The sequence below is a fragment of the Astyanax mexicanus genome, chromosome 11 (assembly GCF_023375975.1).
Source record: "Astyanax mexicanus isolate ESR-SI-001 chromosome 11, AstMex3_surface, whole genome shotgun sequence".
NCBI lineage: Eukaryota > Metazoa > Chordata > Actinopteri > Characiformes > Acestrorhamphidae > Astyanax > Astyanax mexicanus.
Genome location: NC_064418.1, coordinates 14,735,001 through 14,755,491, shown reverse-complemented (window position 1 = coordinate 14,755,491; position 20,491 = coordinate 14,735,001). Strand labels below are relative to the sequence as shown.

General features: G+C 38.4%; 1 protein-coding gene across 4 annotated transcripts in view; it reads right to left on the bottom strand.

Moving 5' to 3' along the window:
• The window catches only part of acvr2aa (activin A receptor type 2Aa), a 76,386-nt gene that overhangs the window by 17,415 nt on the left and 38,480 nt on the right, over positions 1-20,491 (bottom strand). For 2 of the 4 annotated variants that reach the window (XM_022667920.2, XM_022667921.2), the window contains exons 4-5: positions 10,996-11,150; positions 3,740-3,763 (exon numbers count right to left, since the gene is read on the bottom strand). In XM_022667920.2, the coding sequence (XP_022523641.1) occupies positions 3,740-3,763; positions 10,996-11,150 (179 nt within the window). The remainder of the gene's footprint in view (positions 1-3,739; positions 3,764-10,995; positions 11,151-20,491) is intronic. The other 2 variants (XM_007250592.3, XM_007250594.3) reach the window with 1 other exon arrangement.

Genomic DNA, 20,491 nt, shown 5'->3' with positions numbered 1-20,491 from the left:
GTTGTGCAGCTCATAATATTTCATTACATTGTTTTTTAGACATCTATTTGGACATGAATAAGAAATGTACACAGGGTTCTTCAGTTATTCTGTATTTTATTTGGGGCTTAAGCAAATATGTCTGGATAACTGGTCCGGACTAGCTGCACTTTAGAGCTGAACATCCCAAAATAATAGGGAGTGAATCAAATACCACTCAGGCTCTTCTGCTGCTGCTTTCCAAAAGCACAGCAGAAACTATCTACACACACCTCTCTCTGATGAAGACTGACGGGTTTCTGGTCAGTTTCACTCAAAACATAGTGAAAGGCAAAGCGAATGTAGGTGTAGGTCAGCCCTCGTTAGGCGGAGACCTGACACTTTTAGATCAATTTGCATATTTTCTAAAACAGGACTAGTTAAAACACACAAATCTATCAGGGTGGGAATAATGAACGTAAACGGGTCCCTGGGGCAATTCTGTCTCAAGCAAATAAGTCTGGCTAACTGGTCCAGACTAGCTGTAATATGTCGTTAGACATTTAAGAGGTGAACATCCCAAAAAAACTGGAACACTTGAGCCAATTAGGGTTACAAATGAGATGGAAAGCAAGCAAGGTGTTTTGGAACAGCTGTATATATTTTACTATGATGGGAGTGGCCCATTCAAACATGCCACCACCACCACCAACATGCTCTCCAAGTAACTGGGTATAACTGATCAATGAATGAAGTTCAGATTGATCATGATTAATCAAAGAATATTGTTGTGAATTACATGGTTTTCTTCTTTTGAAGACTTTTATTTAAGAAGATATGTAAATAAAATTAATTAAATAATATTTCATTGTATTTTGGGAGGAAGACCAGTAATAATTGTGATTAAGGATATACTCACACTAGGCAATCAGTGCCATTCCCTTGGCAAAGTTACCCTCTACATTATGACTTGTTTGACTAGTGTGATCGTTTCGAACCATATCCGTGCACAGAACACTAAACAGGGTTCACTTGGACCCAAGAACTGTATGTATGCAGTGTGAGTACGAACAAGATGATGTCAGTGATGCGACATTCCTGTACACAAACAGGACGGTGTTGTGCCGAATTCAGCACCCCCGCCAGGAAAAGCACCTCCTCTCAGGACTGCACACTATGTGGCTATATATGTAACAGTGACTGAGATAACCGTGACTTTTAGTGCATATTTCTAAGTAAGTTAAAGCGGATCATCTCTGCTTATATTAAGAAGACAGTGCGTACACACACCCGAGAGAAGATGCTTTTCATGGCAGGGGTGCTGAATTCGGCACAACACCGGCCAGCCCACTGAGCAGTGAGTAATGACATAAGCGTGCTTGGGCACGGATTGTTTAAACGCAGTTTGAGTGCAGGTCAGCGGGAGAGTGGGGAAGGGGTAGGACCGTGTTTTACTACGAACCAACCAAGTGTGAGTACTCCATAAGATTGATGGGTTTCTGACATGATGGGTGTGTCTTTAGTGATTTCCTGAGTATCCATTGGCCAGTTTCATTTAAAAAATAGATATAATCCATCAATAACCCAATAACAGACATCTGACACCCCCTTTATGATACAGTAAAAGGCAAATCGAGTGTCTCAGCCCTCAGTAGACGGAGACTAGGCACTTTTTTTTTTTAACAATTAATTTCTTTATTAATGTGTTAAAGTTTTCAGATTCATTGTGTGTGTTAACGTCGACAGAACTAGTTTAAACATAAATCTATCAGAGTAGGAATAATGAATGTACACGGGTCCCTGGGGCAATTCTGTCTTAAGCAAATGAGTCTGGCTAACTGGTCCAGACTAGCTGTAATTCTTTGTTAGACATGTTTAAATATTAGTGCTTAACTTCTCAAAAAAAACGGTAACGCTTGAGCTCATTACAGTTATGAATGAGATGAAAAACAAGCAAGTTGTTTTGAAACAGTTGGGTATATTTTATTATGATAGAAGTGGCCACTTCTAGCACAATCATGCCACCATTATGCTACTCATCCTACAGGGTAGAACTGATCACTGGATGAAGTTCAGAGCATGGGTGTAACAAATGGGTGTAGACAAAGGTGTAACACACAATATCCCCTTCCCTAGAATATTTTTGTATACAACTCCGCTGGTGGTTGTGTAATACTTGTATTTAAAAAAACTATGTTGGTTATTTATTTTTTTTTTGTACAATTGTTTTCTTGTTTTTTTTTTATAGGTTTATAATGTTTTATATTTTACTCTGAATATTTTAGCCCTGCACAAGAATTTGAATGTGTCTAGACTGTGGTCTGTACACAAATGGCAAATACAACCTTTGAAAAACCTTGAAAAAGTGAGAAATGACAGCTGTGGTCTGATTTATTGCTAGGCACTTTTTTGTAAATATCTATATATTCAAGCCTATTTTATACAGGATATATCATATGTTTATGAACATTTTAATATTACTTTACTCATACACAGATCGAACACAGAACAGCCACAACATTAAAACCAGCTCTGTATATACATAACATTACCACCACCTGGCAGCTGGTTTTAATATTGTGGCTGAAGCTTACCTAATCATTACCCTATTAACAGTAACAACATTACCCTAACAACAATCTGATTTTGTTATTTATAGGTTTATGTTTGAGTAAAATGAACATTGTTGGTTTATTCTATAAACTACAGAGTACATTTCTCCCAAATTCCAAATAAAAATATTGTCATTTAGAGCATTTATTTGCAGAAAATGAGAAATGGCTGGAATAACAAAAATATGCAGAGCTTTCAGACCTCAAATAATGCAAAAAAAAGTTTTAAGTGTTCAGAAATCAATATTTGGTGGAATAATCCTGGTTTTAATTACAATTTTCATAAATCTGGGCATGTTCTCCTCCACCAGTCTTACACACTGCTTTTGGATAACATTTGGATGCCTTTACTTCTGGTGCAAAAATTCATGCAGTTCAAGCTTGGTTTAATAGCTTGTGATCATCCATCTTCCTCTTGATTATATCCTTATATTGATTATCTCAAATGAATGTGCTTCTTTAAATGGCGTTCAGTGCTTGTGAAACAGTACAGACTGCTGAGAGGAGATTTTACAGTTCAGTATCAGACAGCAATACAGTAAACAATGGAGGACATACTGAAACCTCATACTGAGAGACCAAGACTATTTCTGTATATCTTCAATTGGATTTTTTTGTTTTTAGCAGGTTTTAAAATGAATTGCATTGCAAGTTCCCACACATTCCCACATTCATCTTGGTAGTGCAATCTTAGCATGCTTGGAGACGTGCATCCGAAAGCAAGGCATCGCTGGTTTACCATGCACCTTAATGAAAAGGATCTTGTGCTCGAATCTCCCTTGCAATACAAGGGATTTCGTACTCATCCGTGCACTGAGAAAACAAACCAAACGAAACAAACAAACAAAAAAAACAAAGCAAACTAAAACAGAATCTGACAGAATCTCTCCATATCTCAGACCACCGCAGAGCGACAGAGCATAAAAACATTCTAAATATGCAGGGATCAAATGAAAAAGGAAATCAAAGAGGTCGCTGTGTCGTGTTCTAGAGTGGAACATGATGGAGGAGAAAAATTAAAATAAAATAAAGCAAAATAAAATCCATTCAGAACCGAACTGATGATGTTCAGAACAAAACAAAAAAAACATAAAACAAAATGAAATAGAAAAATAAGCAGGAACCAAGCCACGGTCTTCAAAGGGATGGGGAAATTAGGCTTCTCTTACCTCTATCATGATATGAAAGGCGTGCTAGTCGAGGGAGGGAAGGAAGCAGAAATAAAAAGCGTTAGTTGGTCGAGTGTGCGAGATGGAGACAGATGGGATGAAGAGAATCTGGGTCAAATGTAAATCCAAGCAGCTCCGTTTGACTGCGTTCCCCAACAGTTCCGTCGGCCGGTCAGGGTTAAGCACCGTTTCAGGTGCACGCAGTCAAACGCTCCTTGGGGATGAGATGCTGATTCAATGTCATAAAAAAAAAGCAGTGCTGTCGCTGAGTTCAGTACTAGCATCCACTCTGAAACGCTCTACAGAGAGCTCATAATGTGATCACCAGGTCAAGACCAGCTTGTATAGAGAATTAAATGCCATTTCAGACCTTTTTTAAAAGTAGCAGAAGTCAGAAGGTCAGCACAGACAGGCGTAAAGATGTTTCTCCACTCTCACGCTCACGCCGTGTATTTGTATATTAAAATACATACAGCTTATGAAGTAGTCCAGATTCAGAGCATGTTCATATTCAAACAGCCCCCACTCTTTTCAAGCTGTAATCGATGGGTTAAAGGGTTAATGTAAAAGGGTCATATCTAATGTTTATATTTCATGTCAGCTCAGGTCCACTTGTTAATGATGTTAATGCCAATGTATGTAATAGGGCAGCACTGAAAAAACTGGAAAAAGCATCTGATTCACTGTGTTTTCTATCTATTTTTTTACATTGTAAATGTAATAGTGAAGACTATAGTGAAGCTATACATAAACACATGGGGAATTATTTTGTAAACAAAAAGTGTCAAACAAACCAAAATATGTTTTATATTTTAGATTCTTCTAAGTATCCCATTTATTTTTAAGGAAAGATCTGCACACTCTTGGTATTTTAATCTCAGTGCCTTCATGAGGTACAGTAACCTAGCATCTTGAAGGAGTTCCTGAACATGCTGTGAAGCTCCAGTTCATTTTATATATATATATATATATATATATATATATATATATATATATATATATATATATATATATATATATATATAAGACTGTAAGACTGTGTGTAAGACTGTATGTGCGTAGTCTTTTTTTTGTTATTTCAGACATTTCTTATTTTTTAAATGATTCTAACTGACAATATTTCTATTTGGATTTTGGAAGAAATGTTGAGTAATACAATAAAACAACAATGTTCATATTACTCAGAAAAAAAGGATTCAGAATTTGAAGTGGTCTCTGATATAATATATATATATATATACAGCTTTATATATGTTTTTTTTTTAATTCATGGCAACACAGAGACCCAACCACTGTTATAAAATAAATGTTATGTGAATTTGCCAAACAAAAATTATTGTGGATGGCAGAAAGTATCAGGTACATTTGGCAAAAAAAAAAAAAAAGTTTTCCTTTCAACAGGTATATAAAGGGCCAGAACATACATTTCCCAAGGATTAAATCCCTAAAGAATTATTCTTTATTCATCTTTAATCTATATTCATTATTCTTTTTAGTTTTGACACTTACTTGGTATAAGCAAATCATTTATTTAAAAAGGATGAAGCACACAGTGTACAGGATGAACAAGTACACAAGCTTCTCAAATTGTACGATGTACCAGTCTAGGAAAGTTTAGACACAACTTCTTATTCAATGTCTATTTAATTTATTTTCTACATTGTAGATTAAAACAATAAATAAAGGGACAAAAATGGAGTTTAGTCTTTACAATCCCCTGTTCTAAACCTGATGAACTGAGATGGTGATTTGAGGTGTTTTGGAATGAGCTGGAGCTTCACAGCGTGAAGGAAAAGCAGCAACTATTGTTGAGCACCTCCAGAAACTCCTTCAAGACGCTGAGAAAACTATTCCAGGTGATTCTCCCTCATGAAGATATTAAAATACCAAGAGTGTGCAGATCTGAACTCAAAGATAAATGTGGTACTTAGAAGAATCTTAAATCTAAAATCTTAATTCTGATTTTTTTTAACACTTTTTGTTCACAGAAAAAAAAGCATCTGTTCCTGTAGAGCTTTTATACAGCCTTCGATATTAAATTTACAATGAAAAAAAAAAATAATAATAAAAAGAAAGAAAACACACTGAGTGAGAATATATATGTTTGTGTGTGTTTTTTTGTGTTGTGGGTGTGTGCATGTGTTTTCTATACAGCGATTTCTTGATTTTCATCAAGGCCAGCTGAGTGCAGCATTTATAATGGACCTGTCTGTAACGCTTAGTCTGGGCATGCAAGATGACAAGCTGACAGTAAACATTTCAGTAGCTGCCAGCAACTCGCAGAACGTTTCACAACCATGGTGAAAGTGTCCTCTTCACTCATTTCCTATGTCGAAGCTCAGAGGAAAGAGAGCAGAAAAACAAAAACTGTTCTCTTTTCACCAGACGTGCGCAGGCAACACCTGAGACACAGCTGGAGGGGTTATGGACTGGCAATTTCACAGTACAACAACTTAATCAAATATACCATAGCCACATCACTGGCATGTGTTTTATTGTTAAGCACTACACTAAACCTCAGTGAAAATAACAACACCACTTTCAACGTGGCAGATTAGGGTTCGATTTTATGCACAAGGAGTCCTTAGGTTACACTCTTAACTCTTATCTCTACACTTTTACATAGATAAGTACTTCTAATAAATGCTAAATATATGCTCAAGTATCAACACAGTGGATCAACACCAGCAGATGACAGACATGGCTCTCTCTCCCCCCTTCACTCCAAAGGATGATGTCGATCAGCACTTGGCGTCTGTGAGCTGATGTATCAGAGCCGAGTCGCTGTGCTTTCCTCCGAGTGAGCTGTGATTCTGCTCGGCAATGCTATACAGCAGCAGCTTGAAAAGAGGCGGTGGCTGACTTCACATGTGTCGGAGGAGAAGGCATGTGCTAGTCTTCACCCTACTTCTTTTGTGGCATCACCTATGATGGGTGATATAGAGCTGACTAGCAGCTGAATGGTTTGGACAATCGGCCTAGCTAAACTGTAGAGAAAAATTCATTTTGAATAGTGAATCAGTACGAATAAGGAACCCCCCCAGGCTATAGGCGTTTTTAGAAGAACAAAGACCCAGTTTAAAACAGTTTAAAAACAGCTCCTCTCCAGTTTTTCTTGCGGTGAATCCAAGCATTAAACAAGGCTGGAGTGCGATGCAGTCCCTCACTCTCCCTATTTTTTTCTCTCTCTCTGTTCATTCATTCTTCTAAAAGTAACTCTGTAGTGAGTGACGTACTGCTCACTCTTTAGGATATTGTTAAAATATGAAATTATTTCCTTTCTTTTTCAAAACAATTTCTTCAAGTGGGTGTAAACTAGTATCAGGAAGACTTGGGTCAAAGGCGTATTAATGTGGACATAATTTACCTCTTTTTTTAACAAAGTTTAAATAGGTCTATAGACTACAAAAAACATGTTCATGAAGTTCTTTGCACAAAATCACTCTGTTCTTGCCAGTTTCAAGTGTTTAAGATCTTTCTGCCCCGCCCACTTTATTCCAGATGTAAAGCTTACACGGGTTGCCAGATTGACACAAACAATGGTAAGTAACTGCGAGTCTTACTCTAGCTAATCAGTGAATACATACAGTACGTTTAAATGTCTCAAATTTCCATCTCTACTATGTTACTCATCAGCAATCAGCTGACAGAGCCCTGAGAGAGAAAACAATTTGCCTTGCTCTCTCTCTCTCTGGGTGGGTAGATGGCGATCGCTTTCCCATCATCACTCCTAGGGTGATGTCGATCAGCTCAAGGCGTCTGTGAGCTGATGTATCGGAACCGAGTCGCTGCGCTTTCCTCCGAGGGATGTGATGCTACTTTGAAATGCTGCATCAGCAGCAGTTTAAAAAAACATGTGTTGAAGGAGGCATGTGCTTGCTAGTCTTTACCCTGATTAGCAGATGAACGGGTGGAAGAACTGGCCTAGTTAAATAAGGAGAAAATATGGGGAAAAAAACCTAGACTGAGCAGGTGTCTCAATACTTTCATTTATTTACTGTATGAAATGAGCTATAAACAGAATTTTACAACCCACCCACCCTGTGAATACAAATGGTTTGGCTATAACCACACATAACCACCAAGGACTGAAAACCTGAACCTTTGTATTCACACTACAGTGAAGGTCTCAGTGTAAATGAAATAAAATAAGAGCTTTTTTTTTATTAAGCATAACTCCTGGTACAAGATTGGAGGGTGAAGGAGTGAATGAAGAACGGTGGTGCTGGATGGAAAGCTGCTGGGGTGAACAGGTGCATCCCAGCGCTCAGCCACAGAGGCAAATGGAAATAAACAGCCAAAGTCAAATCCAGGTCAGGACACGCTGCACTCTTCCACTGTTCCACGACGCCCATACAGTTCTAATCTCCAGCTCGACATGAGAGAGGAGGTGTGATTACAAACGAAGCAAGCAGACTTTCATAAGAGCTCCTCTGGGGACGCCAGGCGAGGAAGGGAAACAAGATGACTTATTTCTTATTTATTTATTTCTTTTTTTGGGGGAGAATCGGACTCGGGCCAGAGAGGAGAAGAAATCTTCGAAAAGCAAAGCAAAGTGTCGGTTTGAAAATGTGCGAGCGCCGAGGCTCTTTGGACGACGTTCAGACAGATTTTGGCGAGGCGCGGAGCAGCGAGTGACACCTTTAAAAACTGACCTACTTATTCTGAAGCGAGCGCTTCCGACCGGCTGCCAAAGAGATATTGGAAAGCCAGAGAATGTCACTTGCACGACCAAATGGTACACCACTTCCTCTCGGCGCGTTATGAAACGAGTTCGGCCGACCTGGCGACGCCGTCTGCAGAGCAGTGGAGTGTAATACATGACGTGGACCCAATCCTCCAAACCTCTAAACTTCTGAACATCTAAAACCCTCTGCAGCTTGCCTGAAGCCGCGTCAGACTATTTGAAGTGTTTCCGAGCCTCGACTTTTCATAAAAAACCTCTTCCAGCTTCTGAGAGACAAGTTCAGACATACAGCAGGTGATATCAGAGGGAACAGATCATTGACCAAAAAAAAAAAAAAAAGCGTTATTAATACAGAAAGGGGAAATCCACTCCAAACACTTACTCATTGCCATAAGCGCTGTTCCATAGCTCGCTGTAAATCAAAGCCCGGGCAAGATTCTTATCATCATCTTGTTAGCATTTGAGGGTTAGATTAATTGACTCGTTAAGCTCATGGCGAACGCCGCCGCATTAACTCCAGGAGTTGCATGACCAAATGGAAAGGGAAATGTGTTTTGAAATCTGATTAGAAGAGCCGAAACGGTGGAACTAGATACCGCTCAAGCGCTTCAAAGGGGAATTACGTTAATGATGTTAACGTTCAGGCATTGTATCTCTTCTCAGAGATTTGCTATTGTTCCGTCTGTGGGCTCTATGATAGGACCACATGGATAGCAAAAGTAGCTCGCTGTGTACAGTGCAATGCTTGCAAAGGTATTCATACCCCTGACTTGAACACTTTCCACCTTACAACCACAAACTTAAACATATTTTATTGAGATTTAAAGGGATAGGCCAAGTGGAACGAAAATTATACGTAGTTTTTTACATTTTAATCACAAAAAAAAAATCTGAAAAGGTGTGACATGCAAAAGTTTATCCCCCTTTACTCTGAACACCCTAAATAAAATCCAGTGCAATCAACTGCCTTCAGAAGTCACTTAATTAGTTAATAGAGTCATATAGCTTTGTGTAGTTTAGCCTTAGTATAAATACACCTGTTCTGTGAAGGCCTAAGTGGTTTGTTAGAGAACACTAGTGAAAAGACAGCATTATGAAGACCAAGGAACTCACCAGACAGGACTGAGATAAAGATTTGGAAAATTTTAAAGCAGGGTTAGGTTCTAAAAAACATAACCCAAGCTTTGAGATTCCAAAAACTACAAATGCAAATGCAAACCAAGCAAGACCTGGCCTTCCACCCAAACTGACAGAGTAACTGACAGATCGAGCAAGGAGAGCACTGATTAGAGAAGCAGCCAAGAAGCCCATGGTCACTCTGGAAGAGCTGCAGAAATCCACAGCTCAGGTGGAAGAATCTTTGTCCACAAGACATCTATAAGTCTCTGTGCACTCCACAAATATGGCCTTTAAAAAAAGAGCAAAAGAGGAAGCAATGTGCTACGTGTATTGAAAAAGTAACCCTGTGCTCAACACTCTGAACACACCATGCCCACTGTGAAACCATGGTGGTGGCAGCATCATGCTGTGTGGATGCTTTTCTTCAGCAGGGACAAAAAAGCTGGTCGCAGTTGATGAAAAGAAGGATGCAGTTAAATAAAGAGCAAAACTGAGGGAAAAAAAACCTGTAGAAGGCTGCAAAAGGCTTAAGACTGGAAAAAAGATTCACCTTCCAGCAAGACAATGACCTTAAACATACAGTCAGAGCTACAGTGGAATGGTTTGGATCGAAGAATATTCATGAGTTAGAATGGCCCAATCAAAGTCCTGACCAATATCACAATAAGCTTCTGTGGCAAGAGATAAAAATTGCTGTTCTCAGACGCTCTCCATCCAACCTGGCTGAGCTTGAGCTGTTTTTCAATGAAGAATGAGCAAAAATCCCAAGTTCTAGATGTGCAAAACTGGTAAAGACATATCTTAAAATACTTGCAGATGTAATTGCAGCGAATACGCTGCTTTGTGTTGGTCTATCACTTTAAATCTTAATAAAATACATGCAAGTTTGAGGTTTTAAGGTGGCAAAATGTGAAATGAAATGCCACTGTATCTGTCCTCTGTGGAGGATTGAAAGAAGGAAGAAAGAAGGAAAAAGCAACCCCAAAAAACGCTTTGATGTTGCTCTTGTGGGGCTGCCTGGTGCAATTCCTGCTGGCAGACAAGTGTGGTTGAGCGCTAGCAAGTGTGACACTGAGCACATTAGATCAGTAAAATAACTGTCACTCACGTCACTGAGAGGAGCTGAGGGGGAAAAAAGCACATTTTCCCAAGCCTTTGGTTTCTCTCAGTGTCTTGACAAGAAGATGACTATGTGTAGGTAAATATAGAGGATGCATAACACACACACACACAAACACACATTTACAATACAGGCGTACATATACCCACATACACACAAATATACATGTGGAATCCAAGCAGTAACAAAGAAAGAAAAAAAACTTTCCCTCTTCTCGTTTTTTTTTTTTTAAATGTCCTTTCTACCCCCATAATTTAGATAGCAGTGACATTTTACAGCCTCCACAATCTGTACCTGCACAATCCGAAATGTTCCAAGCTGAAGACTTACCTGTGTGGGCACTAGAACAGGTGGGTACGCCAGCTTGTGATGGCGATACATCCAGAAGGAGAGCAGGACGATGGCGGCGATGCCCATGATTGGCACCAGGGAGTAGAGCAGCGTATTGAACAGGGGTGGCTTCTGGGTGAATGGGTTTGATGTCGCTATAGAGACAGTGAGAGAGAGAGAGAGAGAGGAAGGGATGAGAGAGAGAAAAAGCTAAATGTTAATACACTGGAAAAGGTATCTAGACTAGGCTACAAATTCCAATTTATGAAAATAACAAAACAAAAATGATATTAAAAAAACATACAAAGTAATACAATTATTACAGTCAATATTTAAAGCAAAACAAAATTGAATTTTGTATAAAACATAACATATTTGAGCTCTTCAGGACAATTTTTGCTTCTGTATCCTGATGCGCACCTTCCCGGCAATATTTTACTATGAATCGCAATTCTGAAATGCAGACCACAGCAGCTGTGAGTGGTCTGGTTAGCAGACACGCCAATGCACAAGTGTAAATGCTCACAGTAACGTCTGTCATTTGTGCAGACTATGCCATAGAAGTAGGAATCAACCTTAACATAATTTGTACCAAGGTCTCAGTCCCTAATTAGCTTGATTGTGCGCAACCATTAGAAACCACGGACTATGTTTGGACAAAAGATACCAAGTTTCACAAAGGAACACCTCTCCAACTGTTACGCATGGGGGTGGTTGTATCATACTCCTTAATTTCTTAAAAAAAAAAAAAAACTAAAGACATAAAACTGACAAAGGAAAAAAAAACAGTCCTTATTTGTTCAAAAGGAGTTTACAAAACTGTCTGAATCCTATATACAATTAAAACTACTGACAAGTGAAGTGAATCTGTTCTTGAAGTTGAGGTGTTGGTTGGTTAGTTTTTAGGGTTTTATTACCACTTTATTTGGCTATTTGTGGTATACACTTGGTTGTATATATCCAGACAGAGCAAAGTTGTTTAAAGGTTCTAGCATGATAAGGGAAATTTACCTTGCTACATATGTATTAAATTAGGTGTTCCCTGGTGTTTGTTTTTTTTTTTGCAAAAAGGTCTTTTATGTTTTTTTTTCATGGTAGTAAGACTGTCTTATATGGTTATAACCAGGACAGTTGATGAGGTTGTGTTTCATTGTTAGCGGGATGGTGCACGGTTGACAAGATGGTATTTCATCATTCGGTATTAAGTGTCTGAGTTAAAATGTGAGTGATCTATGCGGTAACTTGTATAGATTGTCTGATTTGATCTTGAATTGTGCTTCTAGTCTGTGCGTTTTAAAAATGGCTCATTGTAGCAGGTAAAATAGAGGTAGGTAAAATGGAAATGCATGAGAATCTTTTCAAGGCCTATAACTGTGATGTTTAGACATTCCATAACCTCCTGAGACTTTTGCTTGGTGTGCATTTTTAATTTCTCCTAGCTATTTGGGATCTGTAGGGCCTAATAAGCACATTGCTTTGATAAAAGGTACAAACTTTCATGAAAACGACACCTCTCCAACTGTTAAGCTTGGGGGTGTAGGGATCATGCTTTGCTTTAGGGTTTTGGTAACAGTCAGTGACACAGGGAACATTTCACTAGTTGAGGGAAGAATGCATTCAATTACGAATTGGAAGCCAACACCAAACTGTGTTTAAAAATCTGAGATGAGGGAAAAAAAGATTAGCTTTTACAGCATTAAAATGCTCTTCAATGCAAAATCCACAATGGATTCAATGGTTTCGGACACATAACTCTCATTGTCCTCTGACTAAACAGCACTGAATATATGTGGATATATGTGGACAGACATATATAGAGGATGCATGTTTACATTTTAAGGACCTCTACTGAAAAATCTGGTATCTTTCAGCAGGATCTTTTCCTGGTCATGCTGGTCAGCCCAGTGTGGTCTTCTTCTTGGTCATGCTGTTCATACTGTTCTTTTTTTTTTTTGGCACACATTTCTGGATCTACAGTTTATAATGCACCTTTTTAATCAATCTAAATTTAATTTGTACCAGAATAAAACAAAAATAAAAGTTAATTGCCAAACATTAATCTAGAGAAGAGTCCAAACTTCTGCCTGGCACCATACATGCGGCGTTTTCTAAATTTGGATTAACGAGACACAGGAAGAACTGGTAGCTGTGCCTCACACTGATTTCTATCACACACACCTCCAGAGAGGGGAACAGAAGCATGAGCTGCTAACTCGTTAATTAGCACAATAGCTAGAGTGGTTCAGTCCTGCTGCGTTTGAGCGTTAGGAGCAAAAAAAAAAAAAAAAAAAAAAAAAAAAAAAAACTAAACTTAAAATAATTAAATAAATAAAAAAAGTAAAAAAATTAATAAACAAATCTGTTATATGAGATTTGTGTGATTGCACTTCACTGCGGCTTCACTCTCCCCCCCCCCCCACCCACTAATTTGAGTTAAACTGAAATGAAAGGCAGCGTTTGTGTTCTTCACCTTCTGGCACCAGTTCAAACTGCTTCAGAGGAGAACAGCAGTTAATGTGGGCTGAAAACTCCAATCGCTCTGTTACAAGCAGTGCAAATGAAGCACTTCACACGTTAAACAGACCTGCAGGTTGTTTTCTGCCACGACTGCCCAAATTTATCTTAACTGCAATTCAGGGAAACCAAGAAAAAGTATTGTGTGTGTGTGTGTGTGTGTGTGTGTGTGTGTGTGAGGGAGAATATGGGAAGCCTCTGCTTAGCAGAAAGCGAGGCACCCGGGCCACACGCTAGCTCTCAGTCCAGCAGCGTGCCGTGCCAGAGATGAAGAGATGGGGCCATGCTTGCTGGGCGGAGCTTCGCTAATCCTTCGCACACTCTTGTCACGAGAGAGGAGGCCAGTTCACACTGCCCGGGGCTGCTGGAGCAATAAGAACATTTGACTGTTTAAGGTGCCTGCACGCTACTAGAGCTCTAGCTCTCAGTAAAAACCCGCATTTACCAATTTACTGGATCAAATTTGTATTTAAGAAAATCAGAAATTAAAAAATTAAGAGATTACTGCAAAATTATCAGTTTCTATTTTTTCTCTTTAAAGCTAAATGTTTGAGTAAAATGAACATTGTTCTATTATTCTATAAACTACAGACAACATGTCTCCAAAATTCCAAACAAAAATTTAGCATTTATTTTTAGAAAATGTGGATGAAGAAATGGTCAAAAGAACGAAAAAAATGCAGAGCTTTCAGACCTCAAACAATGCAAAGAAAACAAGTTTGTATTCATTTAGAAACAACTATAATACTAAAGCTCTAATTCAGGAAGAGCTCAGAAATCAATATTTGGTGGAATAACTTGGAATAACTTTTTAATTACAGTTTTCATGTGTCTTGGCATGTTCTCCTCCACTAGTCTTTCACACTGCTTTTGGGTGAACTTATGCCACTCCTGGTACAAAAATCAAGCAGTTAAGCTTTGTATGAAGGCTTGTGATCATCCATCTTCCTCTTGATTACATCAGAGGTTTTCAATGGGTTCAGGTATGGAGATTGGACTGGTCATAACAGGGTCATTATCTGGTGGTTCTTTATCCACACGCTGATTGATCTAGCTATGTGGCATGGAGCATTGTCCTGCTTTGTAGTCCCCAGAGTTGGGGAGCATTGCCAGAGCAGAAATCTAAATTTCTAAATCTCTGCTGTCTTACTTCTCATTTTACTTATATACCTAGCTAAAGCATAATAATTTATTTCTGAATTGCTTCTATTAACACTGTATTAGATTTTTTAATAATCTTTAATAAATTTAATAAATGCCAACCAAACAATGCTTATTGTTCTTTTGGTATTATTATTAGTACTATTTTAAGGGATAGTATTAAAAATGATTTGCACTTCAATATCACAAAGCCACTTTGGGGACCCATTCCTGTGTGCATATAAAGCATTATGAAGCCTATTATGAAGCCTAAAAAAAAGAGCAACTTTTTATTACTTACATTGCATAATACTTGTTTTTTTTTTTTGTATTTTTTATTTATACGCAGATAAAAAACAGATCAGCCACAACATTAAAGCCACCTCTGTATATGCATATACATTACTGGTCAAGCATAACATTATAACCAATCAATCACCTTCTTGTTTTTGTATTAATCATTTGATTAATTAAAATAACTATGCATTTTTAAAGTAAATATAAATAGTGTCAAAAGGCCTATTAATACCAGGATTTAGATACAAAACTTTAAAAGTACCAAGCTGGGCTCCGAGTGGTCCAGCAGGCTAAGCACTGCTACTATGATCAGGAGTTTGCTGGTTCGAATCCTGTTTATGTAGCTTGCCATCATCTACTGAAGCCCTAAGAGAGCACAATTGGCCTTGCTCTCTCTGGGTAGATGGTACCCTCTCCCTGCAACACTCTAAAGGGTGATGTCACTCAGCACAAGGCGTCTGTGAGCTGATGTATCGGAACAGAGTCACTGCGCTTTCCTCCGAGCGCGCTGGCTACTCGGTAAGGCTACATCAGCAGCATTGAGGACTTCTGTATGGAAGAAAAAGATTAATCAAGATTCGTCGGTGGATAATAGTTCTCTGAATCGTAATCCGAGCGACATAAATCTTAAGGTGCCACTCCTGCTACATTTTGTGGTTGGTGTGAAATTGTGGTTGGTGTGGCACAGGGGATAAGACCACTACCTGCCGGAGAGATACCACATCATGTGGGAAACTGGGGTTCAATTTCTGGTCTGGGTGACTACAGCTGTGCTACACCAATAAGAGTGGTACATTTGCCCATATCTGCAATAGGAATAACTTGTTAAGTTGCTTTGGATAGATAGATAAATATAAAAATATGAGGAAAAGGTATAAAATAGAGGTATATGCTCCCTTTAGCTTGATGGCCCGAGGCTGTGCTTGATCAGGACCGCCATAAGCTCAAAGAGAGACCACCTCCCCCCCTCCGTTCTCCTGCTGGCCTTAAGCTGGATGTGTGCTAAAGACTCCAGATTAGAGCATGTGAGTAGAAAAATGCAGATCCATTCCCCACAAGCAAAATCTACCACAGCCCCATCCCCCACTGCTCCAGCTCTCCTGCTGGAGGGGGTATTGAGATTGCCACAACACACACACGCACACGTACACACACATACTTAAACACACAGACGCATGCACACACGCGAATGCACACGCAAGCTCGCGCACACAGCCGAATGAAAAGTGCCCTGGTCGCAAGGTCACGGAACGCACTCCGCTGGTCCACGTTTGCGAGGTGTGCTTAATGCAATTTTCTGTATCCCTGTGGGCTTCAGCGTTTAATATCTAGGGCATTCCATATTGAGTGAGTCAATGCTGAAAATAGGCCTACGATTGCATAAGCGCAGAGTTAGACCCCACCTCTTTGGCTACTAATCTGAGTGGGGAGTGAAAGCTAGCCAACATCTGAATCTAAATAACAGCATCCTGAAACACCGCGGCCCGAGAAACATACTTCTTTTCTTTTCTGCTCGTTCTGGCAGACAAAAATAGTGCGCATAAAATAACAGAGAACAGTTTCGTGACAGCAGCCTTTCCCCCAGGCTCTCTTATCACAAAGAAAACGTTCCTCAGCGTACCATGCCCACCGTTTCCTGCACTTGGCTCTGGAACGGACTTGGAAATGATAAATCACTGCCAAGCAATGCGATGAAAGCTGGTAGAATTGGAAGAGGTTTACAGATCTGACAGATCCATGTAATCATAATTAGATAGATAGATGGATAGACATCTGAGTGCAAACCTACAGACAATATGAAGAAGATGACTGGGTAAGATGAGTGGCACTGGTTTGCAGAATGGGCACAATATGATACGGATTAGTCCCCACCCAACCAAAGTTTGAGGGTCAAAAGTATTGACATTCCTTATACATGAAGTAAAGATGCTAGGGTTTAAAATACTTGTGTAGATGAAGAAGTATCAACTAGGGGTGTTCCATATCATATCGTACGCGATAATATTGCAAACATTTTTGAATATCGTGAACGATATTATACCCTGAAATATCGTGCCATATCATCCACCCCTAATTAACACATCAGGATACTACTTTTTTTTCTTTTTTTTTTTTTACGGGTGTGCCATATCATATTGGTTGCAATAATAAAATTTCATTTTTCATATTTTCATTTTGTTGCAGTAGTGTATTCTTGAAATATTTTTTTTTGTTGCTTAAGTGTTTTGTCATATCGCCAAAAATATCGTTATCGCGAAAATACTATGAAATATCATGATATTATTTTAGGGCCATATCGCCCACCCCTAGTATCAACTCAATCTTTCTGCTCAAGTAAAAGTGTAGAAGTACTGCTTTCAAAACTACTTAAAGTATAAAAGTAATGTAAAATAAATAAATAAATCAATAAATAAGTAAATAAAAATGGACAAAAGCTTAGGAAGCTCCATAGGAACCTATAGTGCACTAACCCCCCTCTCCAAAACACATTTTAGTCATAATAAGTCATAATGACTAAAATGTTATTTTTAAATGTGTTAAAAAAACTGGGATGCACTTGGCTTCCTGTTTTCAGATGCATATATGATGATACTCTTTGAAAATGAATGAGTGTACAATGTAAATATATTAAAGAAGCTTAGTTAGGTCATTTTGCTTGGGTTCTCTTGAATAATCTTTATGACGATTCAGGACTATTTAGGATTTAGGCATAGAAGTAAAAAAAGTCTTCTGAAAAATAGTGAACCCAGTAAAGTATAATTCTAATTCTTAAAATTCTAACTAAGGTAACAAAGTATTTGCACTTCATTACTTGATACCTACAGTGCACAGGACACACAAAAGTATATGCACTGCTGGTCACAATATCAGTTACTGTCAATAGATAAGTGAGTAAAGTACTTGTTAATTGTTGGTTAAATGCTGTATCAAACTGTTCGCTGTTACATGTGGTTAAAGCTTTTAGCTCTGTTAAAATGCTGTGCTAATAGCTACTCACTGCATGGGGCTGAATGATGCACTCTGGAAAGGGTTATCCAGTTAGTGGTACTAAATGTCATTTCTTTACTTATTACACAAGGTTCATTAGTTTTACACATTCTACACAAATAAGGCTAACTCCGGAAAATGAGCGGCTAAATTATAGCAATATCGATTGGTAGCACATTTCTGCTGGAACCTTGTCGATAATGATATATAGTCGATCAGTTATTCCCTCTCTATGTTTAACTGTATGCCTTTTGGCCATCAGTTTACCTTCTACTCGGAAAACTATTTACAGTTGAACAAACTACTTACTGGTGTTTAAATATATGCATTTTGGAAGATTAACCAAACACGTATTAGATATTTTAAGCAAGATTGCTTCTTCACTTCCATCTTTAACTTGAACTTTTTGGATTTTATGGTGAACTGTATTCGAAGTGTCTGTAAGCCATGCAGCAATTTCCAGCAGAGAATTTTTCCAGCAGCCTGTTATTAAAGCAGTGACACCTGAGGGCAGATCCCTGATACCCCTAATTCACAGGGCTTGAAGGCACATGAACCTTTAGGGCAAACCAGGTAATGCATCATCATACAGGGCTTCTGTAATGTGCCGTGTTTGTCTCTAAATCTAAAATGATCTTTACTTTTTAGAATCATCATCCAAAAACACAGCTAATGGAGAACTGGACTGTGGAGCTGTGGAAACACAACCAGTACTATAAATTCCATGATTACTGCTGCTGAGATATTAAAGCATTTGCTGCTACAAGTGGCTGAATTGCTGTGCTAATAGCTACTCACTTCCTTAAGTATTACCACGGAACCAGGTATTTTCCTGTCTATTCTGTATACGCAGTCCAGCAGTGGCTGCACAGATTGTCAGCAGTGTCCACTCATGCACCTCCCTCCATCCCTCATTTGGCTAAGAGGATGTTTGACAGTGTAGCCTGTTAGCTCAGCAGAGATAAAGCAGCCAGATCAGCTCCGCTAATCTGAAAGACATCTCCCGAGCACAACGTCATGCTGCCACAGGCACGAACACGGCTCTCTGAAGGGTGGCTGTAGAGGGTGAGGTAGAGGTACTAAGATGTCCTAAATGCTCCAAACAAGTTTATATAGAGCTCTGGAAAAAAAAGACCACTTAAAATGATGAGCTGATTTGATTTTACCAAATTAAAAAAACTCAAGAATATAATCAAGAGGAAGCTGGATGATCACAAGATCAAACCAAGCTAAACTGTCTGAATTTTTGCACCAGGAGTAAAGGCATAAAGTTATCCAAAAGCAGTGTGTAAGACTGGTGGAGGAGAACATGCCAAGAAATGAAAACATGCATGAAAACTGTAATTAAAAACCAGGGTTATTCCACTAAATATTGATTTCTGAACTCTTAAAACTTTATGAATATGAACTTGTTTTCTTTGCATTATTTGAGGTCTAAAAGCTCTGCATCTTTTTTGTTATTTCAGACATTTCTCAATTTCTGCAAATAAATGCTCTCAATGATGATATTTTAATGTGGAATTTGGAAGAAACTTTATAAAGAATAAAAGAATGGAATAGAATAAATTAACAATGTTAATTTTACTTAAACATATACCTATAAATATTAAAATCAGAGCAACTGATTCAGAAACTGAAGTGGTCTCTTATTTTTTTCCAGAGCTTCATGCTATTTCGTAAAAGAATGCAGTACAGCATGTGGCCCTGTTTTAATACATCTGTCAGTCATTATTAGATGCTCTATTATTGAGATGAGGGAGGAGTTCACAAGTTTATTCACATACAGAATCTCCAGACTCAGATATCAGTTTACAAGAAAAGAGGTGTGCTAACTATTTATCTTTTCTTTCAAGAAGAACACAACCACGCGACACCACTTAGCACAACACGCAAAGGCAAAGGGGATGAAATATAAAACCACAAGCAAGCAGCGCAGCACACGCAGTACTGGTAGGACTGGTTTGCAGCAACCGGTTCAGGATTTTGCCCAGAAGGTGAATAAAGCTGAAAGTAGTGCGGTGTCTAATGTTCGTTAAAATAATCATTCATTAACCATAAACGAGGTAAAATTAATCATGATCTTGACTGACAGCCATATCAATCAGCACTAGTTAAAAGTACAGTGGTGTGAAAAAGTATTTGCCCCAGATTTCTTTTCTTAAATACTTACATTTAAACCAATTATCAAGCAAACTTTAATATCAGACATATATAAGTAAAATATTAAATATACGTAAATTCAAAAAGCACCTTTTAAATGATAATTTTAGTTATTAAGGGACAAAACTATCCAAACCAATCTAGGCCCTAAACAGGCCTTTCATACTTTAAAAAACTCCTTAACGTGAGGGAATTACAACAACTCTGCAAATATAAAGGGGACAAAAATTCCTCCACAGAGATGTAAAAGACTCATTTCCAGTTAGCGATAAAGCTTGATTGCACTCTGTGTCGCCAAGGGCAGCACAACTAAAATATTAGATTACGGGAACAAAAACGTTTTCACACAGATTAAAATTTAAATTTAAATTAGGATATTATATAAGACCAATTGGTA